General features: G+C 31.7%; 1 protein-coding gene across 1 annotated transcript in view; it reads left to right on the forward strand.

The window, feature by feature from the left end:
- Nucleotides 1–17,262, forward strand: part of LOC145252453 (zinc finger FYVE domain-containing protein 21-like) — a 120,575-nt gene that overhangs the window by 88,891 nt on the left and 14,422 nt on the right. The window contains exon 6 of the mRNA XM_080111855.1: nucleotides 17,071–17,195. Within this exon, the coding sequence (XP_079967981.1) occupies nucleotides 17,071–17,195 (125 nt within the window). The remainder of the gene's footprint in view (nucleotides 1–17,070; nucleotides 17,196–17,262) is intronic.

Raw genomic sequence — 17,262 nt, forward strand, 5'->3', positions numbered from 1 at the left:
ATCCATGGAGGCAACATTTTGTCATCCATGACTGAGTAGAAATTGGTAAATAGTAATTTATAATCGTATTCTTGGTACTGCCCACAGTGAGGATTGAACCTTCACCCTCCAGAAGTGGTTCACTTAGAACTGAATTTTACCAAGTACTTTATTCATTATGCCATGGGTGTTTGTGTGATGAGAACCATGTTCAAGATGAGACAAGTAGTTCGAATAATCTAAATAACACACAAAAAAAAAATGAATATTTAAAATTTTTAATCCTCGATTTATCCCAATTGTAAGGTTGGTGTTAATCACAATATTAACTTTAACGCAAGACAAGCATTAAAAAATTATAATACTCTGTACTATTTCTGATTCTTGTAATAGCATCAATTGTTAAGTATCTTTAGCTTTATTTCCTCTTTCATCTGAAAACACATTAACACAAAGTAAAAAAAAAAAAAAAAAAAAAAGATAAATATTTAAAACAAAAAATTAAACATCAAGTGTAGCAGCAAATCCTGGGAATATCAACCTGAAAGAACAGTTGGAAATGACTTCTATACCATACATTACAACCATGTAATCCCTACAGCCACCTACCTTGAAAATGCTGCTGTCAAACCTAACATAGTTATATGGAATAAGTTGGAGAGAGTTGCAACCTTGGTTGAAGTGATTGTTCCTAATGATGGAGATCTGAACAGAGCTGAAAGAGAGAAACAGACCAAATACCAAGGTCTCATGTATGATATGAAAGGAAACTGGAATCTTAGGGAGATATCAATCATACCAGTTATTATAGGTGCCACAGGACTTATGAAGAAGAACCTGAAGTCCTATCTAACTAATATTCCTGGTGAACCAAGGGCAAAAGAGATCCAGACAATTGCACATAAGGGAACAGCGAGGATACTAAAAAGAGCTCTCGGTTGGTTTCAATAAAAAGCAGGGCAATGTTGGCAGCTGGTTTGGCTGCCCCATACCCAACGTTACAATCTTCAAAGGAAGAAATTTAAAAAGAAAAGAAAAAGAAACAAAACGATTGTTATCTATGATAATCTATTTTTAAATGTTTCAAAGTTTACAATGAAAAGTAGATAACAATTACGGTATTGATATTTCGTTCGATTTATTACGGTTAAATGATTTTCTTTTTTTTTTTTTTTTTTTTCCACATGTGTGTCTTGTGAAAGTTTCAATTGTGATGGGCGCCTGAGCGAACGTAACATACACATAAGTAAAGAATTTCGAAAAAATAAATCTAAGAGATTGTGTTTCAAACAAAATTTAAAAACAAAACTATAAAATTGATCTTATTTATATAGTTTACTAGCAGGGGTGCCCGGCGTTGCTCGGGTGTTTGGAGGTGTATGCTGTGCAAAAAAAGCAAAAAAACAAAAAAATGGTTAATTTTTTAAAACTTTGACCCCTATTATGACCCCTTAAAATTTATAGTTTCGGGCTCAAATCACTTTATTAAGTTAGATCCAGGTTCAAGGAAGCTATATCTAAAATTTCAAGTGTCTAGACCCAAAATTGTCGGAGGAGTTTGGTAGAGTTCTTAAAGGTCAAATCGTTGAAATTTGACCCCTTAACAGCCAAATTTCTGGCTGACACCCGTCACATCGATTTTCCCAAATCTCAGTACCCGGTATTTCAAATTTCGAGTCTATAGACTAAAAATTGACAGAGTTATTGCGTAGGGAAATGTACACAGACAGACAGACACACAGACAGACAGACACGTTCACTTTTATAGATATATAGATTTGTCTAAAAAAAAATTTATACAAATAAAATAATTCCAAATAATAAACATAGGCGCAAGGCCCTATAAGAAATTGGGGAGGGGAAGGGTACACAGGGTCTTTATGACGATAGTGAAATAAGGAAAGATGCTGACTCTGGAGTCTTACTCTTGACTGGCAACATTTACCACAATACCGCATTCACTCTGTGGATCCTAATCTAACTAATAATTCCCCAGCGTTTTGAATACAAAAAACCTATATACAATTTGTAAAAATATCTGTGTTGTGTATGAAAGTTTTTTTGTTTTTTTTTAATTTTATTGTGTGCATGTGTATGATAAAAAAAAAAATTGATCTTATTTATATAGTTTATTTGTCTCAAAAATTTACAGTTTACAATTAAAAATTGGAAAAAGAAAAAATTTTCAACAACAAACTTAGGCACAAGGCCCTATAAAAAATTGGGGAGGGGAAGGGTGCAGGGTTTTGTGACTAACGTGAAAAAATTAACAGATGTAGACTTTGGGGTCTTACTCTTGACTGACAACATTTACCATAATACCTCATTCACTCTGTGGATTCTAATCGAACTAGTGATACCCCAGCGTTTGGAATAAAAGAAAACATATTTACAATTTGTAGAGAAGTTATCTGTATGTTGTGTATGCATTTTTTTTAATTGATCTTAGCTAACACTTTCACTTGATATCAACAAACCAAAATAGTGATGAGACAGAACACAACGTTAGACAGGCAGAAAGGCAGAGAAAACTATGGCAAAAGCAATTACAACGTATCACAGCTAAGTTCTGCTTTCTGCTTGTTTCTCTCTGTCTTTCTCTTCACAGACAGGCAGGCAGGCATGGAAAGAGATGGGTGGAGGGGGGTGGAGCTATGTAGTGTTTCACTATGGGTGATTGTCTTTCTTTTTTGCATGCCAACTTAGCTTAATAAGAGTAGTAAGGATGGGGAGGGGGAGAGGCTGTGTTCAAAGGTTTGGTTTGGTTGTTTTTGTTTTACGGCATATCAACCCTTTTAAGTTATTTAATGCTGAATTCAGTGATTTTGAAGAAAAAAATTTTTTAATAGAATAGATTTTTTTTTCAAGTTGGTTTCTATTTAACCCATAGTTGGGACCCTAACAGGTACTACCACTACGGGTCAGAATGGACCTGGTAGCAATTAAAGGGTGGCTCCACACTCTCCAAAGCCCGCAAGCTGGGGCCTCACCATCGGATATAGTTTAAAGTCATATCCAGGATCTGTGTTCAAAGGAGGAGGAAAGTAGATAATAAAGTTCTAAGTGTAAGGTTGGGGATTGACTGAAAGAAAACCAAATTTAACTAACAAGGAATTGTACCTATGTCTTTGAGTGCAATGTTGGGAAAGCGAAGTGAGCTGGAACAAATACATTGCATAGTCATAGTGGACGGTGTATAACTTATTTCCAACTGTTCTTTCTGGTAAACATGTTCGCATGACTTGTGGCTGCCTTCGATATTCAACTTTTTACAGATTGTTCAGTGGAGATATTAACACAATCCATTGCATCTCCATGTATAGTATTCGGCCCCCGGCAGAACCTTATAGTTGGATGTCGGGTGGGTCGCACTTTCTGCTTCTGTGTGGCAAAACCTGCGCTTGTCGTCATTGCTGAGACCGCTCAACAAGTTTAGTGTTGTTTGAAACAGAATCCAGACAGACTGACTGTCGAACAAAACCTCTCCTAGAGAGATGCGTATGTATATAACATGTGCCAGATGATGCTTATCTCCCTTGATTTTTTGATCATGGAAATATAAGCATATTGAATTATAAAGAAGGTGGGATCCCTCTACCATGCTAGAAAACTACTCACCCCTGGTTGTATTCTGTACTCTGCTAAGCGAACATTCCCCCATGGAGTATTTTTGCCACATCTTGGCTGGTGCATCTGCCACCACTCCCTTCCTCTTAGACCAAATTCAAAAGACTCTCCCATCTAATAGGGCCCACACTATTTCTCATGTGAACATTTATAAATTTGTCTCATTCATAATAAGCATAAAATTCACAATGGTTTAACTTGAAATGCTCCAATTAGACCATTGCACTGCATATACCACTGCACTGCATATACCACTGGGGCTATGACAACAGAATATTCTTCTCATTGTTTTGACTCTCGAGTATATAGCCGACATAGTTAGACAGTTAATCAACCGAGAACCACATCACTCTATATAAAAGCATCTAAGATATCAACAGATACACACTCGAGAGTAAAAATAATGAAAAGAATATGCTGTTGTCCTAGCCGTAGTTATCACATGTTTACTCCACCACCCAGCGAGGTTCATGTGAACACTTTCATATTTTCAGAAAGCAATCCGTCTTGGCTTCCTTTTCAGACATGGATTTTCCTTTTCATATTTTTTTTTTTTTTGCATATTAACTATTAGTAAGATTACCTGGTGTTGCTCGGGTGGAGAAATGACCAAAAACAAGAGTTACAAGGTTTCAAACTCTTATTTTATGTTATTTAGTTTGTGTAATATGTTTAATTAGCATGATTACCTTGCGTTGCCCAGGATGAGCATGGACAACAAAATGAGAGTTGAAGTGTATGTAACATCTTTCTTTTAAAACTTCAACCTCTCTCTTCAGAACAGATGCTACACTTTGATCGTAGCCAGAATGTGAAGGAAGTATATTTTAGTTCAAGCTTCACACCAAAGTTCGATAAAAAAAAAAAAATCTCAAGATATTTCCCCTCTCCGTGGCACCAATTTTATTCTTGTTGGCCTTCAAAAGAATATTTGTGTGTCTTGTGTAGTTCATGACTTTTAGAAGAACCTAAAGACAACTAGCTCTACTAGACTAGCTGATAAAGATGTCGCAGCAAGTCTGTGGAAAAAATACCGGAAAGAACAGTTGGAAATAAGTTACACACCATTCACTATGACTGCAATTCCTACAGCAATGTACTTAGAAAACTGAGCTATTAAACCTGACATATGGATATGGGACAAGGAGAAAGAAGCAACCTTAGTTGAAGTTAGTGTTCCCAATTGTGCTGGATTAAAGAGAGCTGAGACAAAAAGTTAATGAAATATCAAGGTTTTATTTACAATATAAAAAGAAACTGGAATCTTAGGACGATCTCCATCATTCCAATAATAATAGGAGCAATCAGACTCATGGAAAACAATTTTGAAACCTAATTGGCAAATATACCCAGTGAACCAAGTACAAGATAAATACAAATAATTGCACTTAAAGGGGCAGCTAGAATCTTAAAAAGATCTCTCGGTTGGAATGTATGAGATAGCAAGTGAAAGTCTGGAATCCGGTAAGATGCCACATCCTCAGCTAGAACAAAATAAAAAAATTAAGAAAAAAAAAAAAAGATTCAAAATAACATAAAAAAAGATTTTACTTAGATTGTATATTTTATCTATTTTTAATCTTGCAATCATTTGTTATCAAATATAAAAAGATGAATTTTTAAAACTTGAAGAGTATTTTCTTTCTTTTTAACAGACTGTTAATACAATGTTTTGAATAAAGTGTTTTTACAATATGAAACAAGGTAAAAAAATTTTAAAGTCGCTTTTTTGTGAAAACAAGCAAGCATGTCTGCTGCAGCTGCCTTTTCTGCTTATGAAAATATGTGTGCAAAAACGTCAGCACAATTTGGAGAGCAGGAAGGAGGGATTCACAAAACATTTTCTTGTGCATCTTTTTTCATTGTCTTTTTTTTTTTTTTCTTCCAATTATATTTTTTTATGAAATACTAGCAGGACCCGTTTCTCGGCATTGCCCAAAGATATAAAAGAATGTTAAGTAAGAAAAAATATATATAATAGTATTCTTTTTGAATTGCTAAGTACCTGTGTACCAATGTTGCTTTATAATGCTCATTAATGAATAATATTTGTTAAATAGTTATGAATCTAATAATCTGATATTATTAGAAGTTGTTTTTGAGAATGTATTCTCGAATAGTTGATCTAATCATTGTTATTGAAAAGATGTGGATCAATAAGAAGGTTGGCTATTTATGCCTGACGATTGTTTGGTGTTTGTTCAACTTAAATCTATATTCAGTCAATAAGTACATATAAATATGAAATGACATAAGTGAAATGAGTTTTTGAAAACAAACGTCTTTGTTATTTGTATAAACCTCTTGGATACACAATATTTGTTATACCTTCTGGTGCTAATACATACAGACTTTGTGGGGAGCCTACCTTTGAACATTCTACATAAAACTGTCCATGGCTAAAACAAGATGAAGCTAAGTTGAGACTAACCACTGCCACTTGGGACTTGTTTATTGCTATGGCAAAAACGATTTAATTTGGGATTGAATCTTTTTAAATTGAATCGCAGAATCTGCTGGAATGTTAATAAAACAGTTTATGTGATTAAGTTTTTAACCAGCTTCCCTGCCCATAACAGTATTTTATTTTTGTTTCTATTTTGAAATCTGATTATTGGACATATTCTTCTCCCCTTTCTCTGTCTGGGTGGCACAAATGTGCCGGTGGGTAGCTCAAGCCTGGTGCGACAATAATTAAGGAGCACCTAACGGTACTATTGGACCCACAAATAGTTGGTTTCCGGTGCTGGAATCTGGAGTGGTTAGCCATTTCCTACAACCTGACCCAAGATTATCGAAACTGGATTGTAATGGTTCGAGATAAAGTTCGTGCTCGGGAGGAAGCTGACTACATTCAACCAGAATGATAGCCACTACAAGTAAAGATGAGGGCCAATGATAGAGGTTTCTGATATATATATATATATTTTTTTTTAATGTTGCCCTATTTAATTATTATGCTTTTAGCTTTCTTTTTGCCATGTAAAACCATATACTAGCCCTCGACAACTGTTGACTCCAACGCTTGTATGCCATAGTTTTCTTCTCATTCTGGCCATGTTATCTTGATCGTTGATGACTTGAGGATTGGTTTACAAATATGAAAGAACTAAAAACAGATTCACAAGAAAGAACGAAAACTTTGATATATATAAATCGGTTGTGCTTTGTGTGTGTGTGTGTGTGTGTGACACCATCAGTGTAGAAAAAGGATCTCCGAACATTGTCTGTTAACAGCTATCTGTTGAGGCATAATTGTCGATTGATCAGTTCATGTCGTCATCTTCTAAAGCTTCACTTGCTTCGTCATGTCTTCCACCATCCGCTTCCATCCTCAAATTGTTACCAAATATTGCACAATCCTGAACCACAAAAAATAAACTGTTAGCACTCAGTATATTAAGTTCTGATCGCCCCCCCCCCACACTGACCCAGCGCATGCTCTTTCTATTTCTGATTGTCACTCCTTCCTTTTGTGAATTATTTCTTCCTTCCATTATCCTGGGTTAGGACTCTTTCTACTTCCAACAACCTTTCCCTTCCAGATAAATTGCCTCCTAATGCTCTACGAACCCTGACTCAGGAGGGTGGTATTCATAGAGGTCAACCAGGGTCAGCCATCAGGCCTTGAAACCAGAGGTCCTGATCCCTTATCTCCATCATATTTAACAACAAGAAATAAGAAAATAAGAGGCATAAAAGCGCAGCCATTGACTGTTGCTGAAAAAGTGTTTTAGTACCACTACTCAAAGTTTGAAATCCAGAGCAAAACAACCAACCAAATCCTGACCAGATATATATATACACTAGCAGTTCAGCCTGGCTTTGCTCAGACCCTATGTACAGTTCATAGCTTTATGTGCACGTGTATATATATATATATATATATATATATATATATATATATATATATATATATATATATATATTAAAAAAAAGTTTGACTCATGTCCAGGTAACCTACATGTAAAATTTCAAGTGTTTAGACCCAAAATTCGTGGAAGAGTTTGGTAGAGTCTGCAAAGGTCAACTCTTTCAACTTTGACCTCTTTGCAACCAAATTTTCACCCGAAAACTGATTAAAAAGCTTGCTGCATGTCTGAATGCCTTTTATGTAAAAATATCAAATGTTTAGACCCAAAATTGGTTAAATAGTTTGCCAGAGACTGCAAACGTCAAATCTTTTGTATTTTGACAGCTTCGCAGCCAAATTTTCAGCCAAAAACTGATTAAAAAAGCTTGCCCTATGTCTGAATACACCTTATGTAAAATTTCAAATGTTTAGACCAAAAATTGGCTGAGTAATTTGGTAGAGACCGCAGAGGTCAAATTTTTTAAAGCTTTGATCTCAATTTTGACCCCTTAACATTTCTTTTGGGTTCAAATCAAATTAAAAAGTTGGATACATGTCCAAGGAACCTACATCTAACATTTCAAGTGTTTAGACCCAAAATTGGCGGAGGAGTTTGGTAGAGTTTTCAAAGGTCAAATCGTTGAACTTTGACCTCTTGACAGCCAAATTTCTGGCTGAAAACCGATTAAAAAGATTTTCCCAAATCTCAATACCCTTTATGTCAAATCTCGAGTCTGTAGACTGAAAATTGACAGAGTAGTTTGGTAAGGAAATGTGCGCGCACACACACACACAATTTCACTTTTATAGATATACTAGCATTTCAGCCCAGCATTGCCCGGGTGTTTGGAGGTGTATGTTGAACATAAAAAAAGGCGGTCAATTTTTTAAACTTTGACCCCTATTATGACCCCTTAACATTTATTGTTTTGGATGAATCAAGTTATTAAGTTAGATCCATGTCCAAGAAACCTATATCTAAAATTTCAAGTGTTTACACCCAAAATTGGCGGAGGAGTTTGGTAGAATTCTTAAAGGTCAAATCGTTGAACTTTGACCCCTTAACAACCAAATTTCTGGCCGAAAATGGATTACAAAGATTTTCCCAAATCTTCGTACCCTGTATATCAGTTAATTTAAAAATAAATGAGAAAATGGTGAGATAGGGGGGAAAAGGAGAAGCTGAAATGATGGCAGTATAAAAACAATTCTACTGATGACGAATTTCACAAAAATCAAGGGGGCCCTTCCTAGTGTCTAACACTTGATCTTTATATGAAATACATAGTACATAGTTATTTGAATATTCCATTAAAGTTCTTTACTTCTCAAAAGTTAAGAACATTAATTTTTCTCTCCCCAATTGACCATTTAAATATGTTATATGAGTATATATTTACTTGACGACTCTTGGTCTTACTGGATTCCAGGACAAGAATTCATCTAATCTGGTGGAATATCCAGCTTCGTGCTGTTATCAGCAGCAACATCACTTGGAGCAGGTGTACCATTCATCGTATTAGCCAGCGTGTGTTAGCCGCACTCAGGAATCTTATTTGGACTTGGAATAATCATGTTATTTTCAATATTTAGTCAGGGTTTACTTGAAATGATGGATGTATAAAAAAAATTCTTTTTATTTCATTTACTGATGACGAATTTCACAAAAATCAGTGGGACTCTTCTTGGGGTCTAACACTTGATCTCTATATGAAATGCATAGCTATTTGAATGTTCCATTAAAGTTCTCCTTTACTTTTCAAAAGTTAAGAACATAATTTTTCTTTCCTTAATTGACCATTCAAATATGTTATATGAGTATATCTTTACTTGACGACTCTTGGTCTTTTCACGCTGTTATTTGAGGTAACATCACCTGGAGAAGCTGCACCTTTCCTTCTAAAAGCCAGTGTGGGTTAACCATACTGAAGAGATCTTATTTGTGTTGTGAATACAAAATGTGATTTTTGAATATTTGGTCATGGTTTACATCTCGGGAAAAGTATCCTCGTGCCAGGTTGTTCTGACAAACGCCTGTGCAGAGAGAGACCTTAGACACTCGAGGATAATGTTTAATAGACATTCAACTTGCATATGTCTATGTAGCAATGGATGGAAAAACGTATAAGCCGAACATTAAACTCGTATCGTGAGATTTCGTTTTATGTTTCATCTTATTAAGACTTCATCAGAAAAAAATTATAATAAAGTGAAATATATTTAAAAAAAAAAAATCTCCCTATAAAAGCAGATTATTAGGTCTGCAGCCAAATGATACCAGTCTGTAGCATGCCAGCGTGAATTAAAATTTAAAAAGCAGATGGTGTTTCGTTGCAGATCACTGTCAAGTAGCCATCGTCACATTAATGACCAATTATGAAATGTTACGATTTTTGAATTTGGAAACGCATCCTTCAGTCGATTGCTTTGTTGATCCACTTGATTTAATTTGTTGTTTCGATGACGTCACCACACAAGCATCCATTATTTGCTTCTGTTTTCTATTGTCTTCTTTTGTAGTGTAATTTCCAAACTATTTTATTTGTTAGATATTAAATAAAAGATTGAAAAAGAGAAACGTTTCTTAATTTTTGAGATAAGGATTGATAATTTGTATTTGGAATATTTGGATTATTGTTCTCATCTTGAGTGTTTTTCACACAACATTTCAACCAATGTAACTTTTAATCTTCTTCAGGTGTATCTTGTCGAACTTTGGAATGTGCATTTGAATTTCAAACAGAACCCTTTATTTAATCCACGGGGATAGTATGCTCGCATTCTGTTGGCTATCACTGGGTAGAAGTCTTAAGAAATTCACTATTGTATTCTTAGTATTATCCATACTGAGCTGAATGTCATTTACAATTGAATTTTACTTGTTACTTTATCTGCAGTGAAGATTAAGCCTTCAATTTCCATAGAATGCAATCCTCATTGTGAGCGATACTAAGAGTACACTTGTAAGTCACTTAAGACTTCTACCCAGTCATGGCTGATGGAACAAGAGCAAGCTACCCCTTGAACTAAAAAGAGGTTCTGTTCATAATTCCATGTTGATTCCTGAGTTGTAAAAGATACACCTGAAGAAGATCGAAGGTGACATCATCTGGAACATTAGAATAATACTCAAGATGAGAACAATAGTTTCAATAACAAAAAAAATTATTTGTGAACTGTTATCCTCATCTTCAGAGTTGTTGTTTCACAACGCTTTGGTTAACTATTCATCTGGCCTTCATCAGGAAACAAAAACTATGAAGATGAGGATAACAGTCAACAAATAAATAAAAAAATATACAAATTACTCTTCTCAAAGGATTCCAATGATAATAAAAAAAATAATTCTATGATTGCAGGTGAAAAATCAATTAACAATATTCGTTGAGAAAATGAATCTTTCTCTTATTCAAATTTGTCAAAATATTTTTATTAATTTATTGAAAAAATATTTCTTCGAATTTTTAATAATCATTTATTGAAAAAATTTCTTCGAATTTTTAATAATCATTTATTGAAAAAATATTTCTTCCAATTTTTAATAATCATTTATTGAAAAAATATTTCTTCCAATTTTTAATAATCATTTAAAATTGTTTTTTTGTTTCCGATTGTTTTGAATTGTATTTTTGTTCCAGATTGTTTGGAATTGTATATCTCTGATAAAATCCTGCACAATTCTATTCTGTATGAAATTTATTTGGATTTTATTTTAGTTTTTTAATTAATTTTAATCATCTACTTTTTTATTCGATTTTAGGGATTTTTTTTCATAATGAAAATTATATCAAATGAAAATTTAAATCATAATGAAAATTATATCGAATGAAAATTTTGTTTTCATAATGAAAATTATATCAAATGAAAATTTAAATCATAATGAAAATTATATCAAATGAAAATTTTGTTTTCATAATGAAAATTATATCAAATGAAAATTTTGTTTTCATAATGAAAATTATATCAAATGAAAATTTTGTTTTAATAATGAAAATTATATCAAATGAAAATTTTGTTTTAATAATGAAAATTATATCAAATGAAAATTTTGTTTTAATAATGAAAATTATATCAAATGAAAATTTTGTTTTAATAATGAAAATTATATCAAATGAAAATTTTGTTTTAATAATGAAAATTATATCAAATGAAAATTTTGTTTTAATAATGAAAATTATATCAAATGAAAATTTTGTTTTCATAATGAAAATTATATCAAATGAAAATTTTGTTTTAATAATGAAAATTATATCAAATGAAAATTTTGTTTTCATAATGAAAATTATATCAAATGAAAATTTTGTTTTCATAATGAAAATTATATCAAATGAAAATTTTTTCATAATAAAATTATATCAAATGAAAATTGTTTTCATAATAAAATTATATCAAATGAAAATTTTTTCATAATGAAAATTATATCAAATGAAAATTTTGTTTTAATAATAAAATTATATCAAATGAAAATTTTGTTTTCATAATGAAAATTCTATCAAATGAAAATTTTGTTTTCATAATGAAAATTGTATCAAATGAAAATTTTGTTTTCATAATGAAAATTATATCAAATGAAAATTGTTTTCATAATGAAAATTATATCAAATGAAAATTTTGTTTTCATAATAAAATTATATCAAATGAAAATTGTTTTCATAATAAAATTATATCAAATGAAAATTTTTTCATAATGAAAATTATATCAAATGAAAATTGTTTTCATAATTAAAATTATATCAAATGAAAATTCTGTTTTCATAATAAAATTATATCAAATGAAAATTCTGTTTTCATAATAAAATTATATCAAATGAAAATTTTGTTTTCATAATAAAATCATATCAAATGAAATTTAAATCATAATGAAAATTATATCAAATGAAAATTTTGTTTTCATAATAAAATTATATCAAATGAAAATTTTGTTTTCATAATAAAATTATATCAAATGAAATTTAAATCATAATGAAAATTATATCAAATGAAAATTTTGTTTTCATAATAAAATTATATCAAATGAAAATTTTGTTTTCATAATAAAATCATATCAAATGAAATTTAAATCATAATGAAAATTATATCAAATGAAAATTTTGTTTTCATAATAAAATTATATCAAATGAAAATTTTGTTTTCATAATAAAATCATATCAAATGAAATTTAAATCATAATGAAAATTATATCAAATGAAAATTCTGTTTTCATAATAAAATTATATCAAATGAAAATTCTGTTTTCATAATAAAATTATATCAAATGAAAATTGTTTTCATAATAAAATTATATCAAATGAAAATTTTGTTTTCATAATAAAATCATATCAAATGAAATTTAAATCATAATGAAAATTATATCAAATGAAAATTTTGTTTTCATAATAAAATTATATCAAATGAAAATTTTGTTTTCATAATAAAATCATATCAAATGAAATTTAAATCATAATGAAAATTATATCAAATGAAAATTTTGTTTTCATAATAAAATTATATCAAATGAAAATTTTGTTTTCATAATAAAATCATATCAAATGAAATTTAAATCATAATGAAAATTATATCAAATGAAAATTCTGTTTTCATAATAAAATTATATCAAATGAAAATTCTGTTTTCATAATAAAATTATATCAAATGAAAATTGTTTTCATAATAAAATTATATCAAATGAAAATTTTGTTTTCATAATAAAATCATATCAAATGAAATTTAAATCATAATGAAAATTATATCAAATGAAAATTTTGTTTTCATAATGAAAAAAGAGTGAAATGCACTGAAATATTCAAGTGGTCTCTCGAGATTGTTTGTACAAATTACCATCCTCCGTCCAATGTCTCGTAAGAATCATTTAATGTTGGATCAAAAATCGCTGACGTTTCCACTGAGATAGGATAAAAATGAAACTGTTCATTTATGCAAACTATATTGGTCGTTTTTCCCTTGAGATATACAATGTCGAAATTTAAAAAAAAATAATAATTAAAGGTGTGAAATTTTTTTTGCTATCGTTCCATTAAAATAATTTTGACATTTAATAAACTAAGGACTACCAACATTGTGTATGAGGATTTACTTTTGTTTTATTAAAAACGAAAATAATTTGATCTACATTCGTTTTCATCAATTTATATAAATCTGACATTTTTAGACATGAACATGAATACAAAGAATATTGATAGAATGAAAATTATAGAAATCGTTTTTTCTTTTACTAACAATTACTGCATTGTTCAATTGACTACTGTACACTCTTAACCCTCATCCTCGAGTGGTCTCCGGGCCTTGATAAGGGGCGATGCCTATGTAAAAAAAAAAAAAAAAAATTTTTTTAAGTCTTACAGTATTTTCTCTGAAATTTTTTTTTTTTTTTTTTTTAGATATTGTTATAATGATTATGCTAAAATGTAAGATCAGAACTTCTGTCATTACTAACACACATAGTGTTATAACTGTCAACAATGAAGGAATCCATCAGACATGTGTATGCAGAGTGATGATGTATGGATGTGAAACCTGTCCAGGGATGTTTGAGGACATACGTTGCATGATGAGAGATGACATGATGTGTAATGTGAGTCTTAAGCTATTGAGATCGTAAATAATATCATTGGAACACAGGGTGGAGCAGGTGCCAGTGTAGTTGCAAGAATTAGGAGTGGGTGGAGTAAGCTCAGGAAACTTTTGCCTTTACTAAGCTGCAAAGGAAGAGCCTATCAGGCATGTCCATATGTCCTGTGAGGATGTATGGAAATGAAACGTTGCTAGTGAGAGTTGATGGGGAAAAATAAAGAGAATGATACGGTAGATGTGGAATGTGAATTTTAAAGATGCGCTTAATTCTGCTGAGCTCAGAGGAAGATTAATTCTGGGCAGTATAGGGAGATGTGTGTTAAAGAGATTATGATGTTGTGGACATGTTGAAAGAATGGATGAGAGTTCTTGGGTCAGTAGATGTTAAGGCAGCAGGTAAAGTTCATATAGAAATGCCAAGGAAAACATTGGACAAAGTTATAAAAATGCACTTGAGAGAAAGAGGGATGAATAAAGACCTGGGTAGCTATAGATTACTTTGAAAATCAAATTACAAAGCCGTTTATATACAAATTCGGAGATTCAAGAGATATCGGATTTAAAACATTTATAGTTCTTTACCTTCAATTAAAACGGTTCTGTCTGCATTTTTTTCTTGCAGTTTTGAGATATTAAACTTTAAGTGTTTGCAAAGAAAATTCTTTACAAACACTGGCATCAAAGTTTGGTATCTGTTTTTTTTTTTTGTTTTTTTTTTTTTTTTTTGTTTTTTTTGTTTTTTTTGCGTTTAATTATCTTAATTGGTGAAATAAAGCGATAATTTGTTGAAGTTAATAAATTTCCACAATTCCTACTTATTAAAAGATGATGCTAAAGGGGGACAACTCGTAATAAAATGTATGGTAAAGGGAGGTAATTCATAATTAAGTTTTCAGAAATAATTTAAAAATAATTATGAACCTACCATTTTCTTTTTCTTGTCATTTTTTCTACATTGTAAATTGATTCTGCCAATTTTTTCTTTTTTACTTGCAAGCAAGCTATAAACATTTTTTTTTTAATTTGATGTGGCTTTCTTGAATTTATTGAATGTTTTTAATCTCAATTATCTAACGATATTTTAAGTTGCATTTTTATTTCAGGCTGTCTGCTTTGAGTGACTGTGTAGGTAAAAACTATATGCAAGCATAATCCTGAGTATACAGTGGCTGATTAAACATGCTTTTATGTTTCTATTTACTTGCTTCCCTACGAGGGTAGAGTTACACACAAGGTCGGTTTTTAATGTGGGGATAATCCAGTTCCCCAAAAAGGGGCACACTGGATAGGAACAAAATAAAAATTGTCTGTCATGAAGGGTCCCTCCTCCACTGACCGAGGACAGAAAAGGTGAAGTTTAGCATCAGAACAGATACTACACTGTGATCTTGGTCCATTTTTATGTTCTAATTTAAATATTTTAATTTTAATGGCAAACTTATATATTTGCACACAATGTTTCGGTTGATGTCATCTCCAGCCTTTGTCGAACTCGGGAATCTACACGAAATTTCAAATAGAACCTTTTATTTAATCCAAGGGAGTCGCATACCCCCTTTATCCAGTAACAATGCCCCTTAATCACTTTGAGGAGTGTAACTATTCAGCAGATATTTAACCTCTACAAACTAACCCAGTAACACTAACCAACCATGCGGGGTTGTAGAAATACCTGCATTAGGACCCAGGCGTGGAGCAAACCTTCTCAGTGCAGACGGACCCAGTAGATCTTCTCAGATCATCCGTCGGAGAAGGAAAACTCTGAAACTAAACCAAAGGGGAGGGAGGCTTCTTCAGTCTTGGATGACAACCTTCCTAGAGCTGGCGACTCAAACAAATTATCGGTTTGCAAACCTAAACTGCTTAAGAAGTAGATAGGCTATGTCTATCGCCCGGCTTTCATACTCCTTTGCCTATTAGTCAGGTGCAGAGACGATATCACAGTGATTCAACAGAAACACACAGTGGTAGATCTTGTTTCTTGTCTAGGTCAATGAACACCGTTTTCCCCACTTCTGACACATCCCACCCCTTAAAATCGAGGGAAATATTGGAATCGTCCCATCACTATGTTCTCGGTAGCCATTTTTGTGGAAAGACAGCAGATCATTCGTGCAAAAAATTGTAAACATTAACGTCACAATCATCTCATCAGAACCTGCAACTAAAAACTGCTTGTAAATTTAGTATTCCCTAGAAACTTCCTTGAAGGAGGAAACTGGCTCAACCTGCCTAGGATGAATGCTGCATTAGAACAGGAGGCATAGATTAAGTCGCTGCTCATTGCATTCGGTCAAATAATGAAGCAAACTCAATGTTAGGAAAAAATATACATTGGGAGTGAGGAGGAGGGGGGGTAATGTTAACTTTCGTAGAATTTGAAAAACTGTTTCTCGGCTCTATTTCAAAATATTTCGAAATCAAACAGCAATAGTAATGCTTTCATTTTTGTTATTTTATTTTATACATATTTTTTGTCAAAAACCAATAAATCTTACGGTTTTGTACAATAACAACGTTTTTAGATATTGACAAACGGCATTTAAAAAAAAAATTTTTTATTTATTTATTTTTTTAGGATTCTCTTAAAGTTCATATTAATCTGTATTATTTGAATTCTTTTGACTACTGCTCTCATCTTTAGTGTCATTTTCCCAACATTTCAACTGGTGTAATCTCCGACCTTTAGAAATGTAAAACGCAAAATCTTCATCTCAAAAAATATATGTTCATCAAAAAAAAACAGAATGGACCTGGAGTTAACAAAATTTAAAAAAGACTTGGCGCTATTTGCGTTTTAAATTTCTAACAGCTGTTTTCGTTGGGAAAGCAAAAAAAAAAAAAAAAAAAATTTCATTATTCACCAATAATATCCAGTGAAGATGGGTGGAGGTTACATCGACCGAAATGTTGTGAAGAAAAAAAAAAAAACAAGATGAGAATAACAGTCCAAATAATACAAAAAAATAACAACAAATGTAAGATTTAAATGTGGACGAAAATGTCTTCATGATTTTTTGTTTTTGTTTGCTTATTTTCAGGTAACACAATTGGTACGGGTATGGCCGTTACTTATGAGTCCGAGAATGGTCAGTTATTAATGAGATTTGTCGTGCAAACGTCCAACAGAAAACAAGGAATGAATTGGATTACAGCAATGCAGAAGGTAAAAACTAAAATTGTTTTTTTTTTTTTTTTTAGATGAGTGATCTTTTAAACCAACACATTTCAGG

Source organism: Euprymna scolopes, chromosome 29 (assembly GCF_053919585.1).
Source record: "Euprymna scolopes isolate OS-2025 chromosome 29, ASM5391958v1, whole genome shotgun sequence".
Classification (NCBI taxonomy): domain Eukaryota; kingdom Metazoa; phylum Mollusca; class Cephalopoda; order Sepiida; family Sepiolidae; genus Euprymna; species Euprymna scolopes.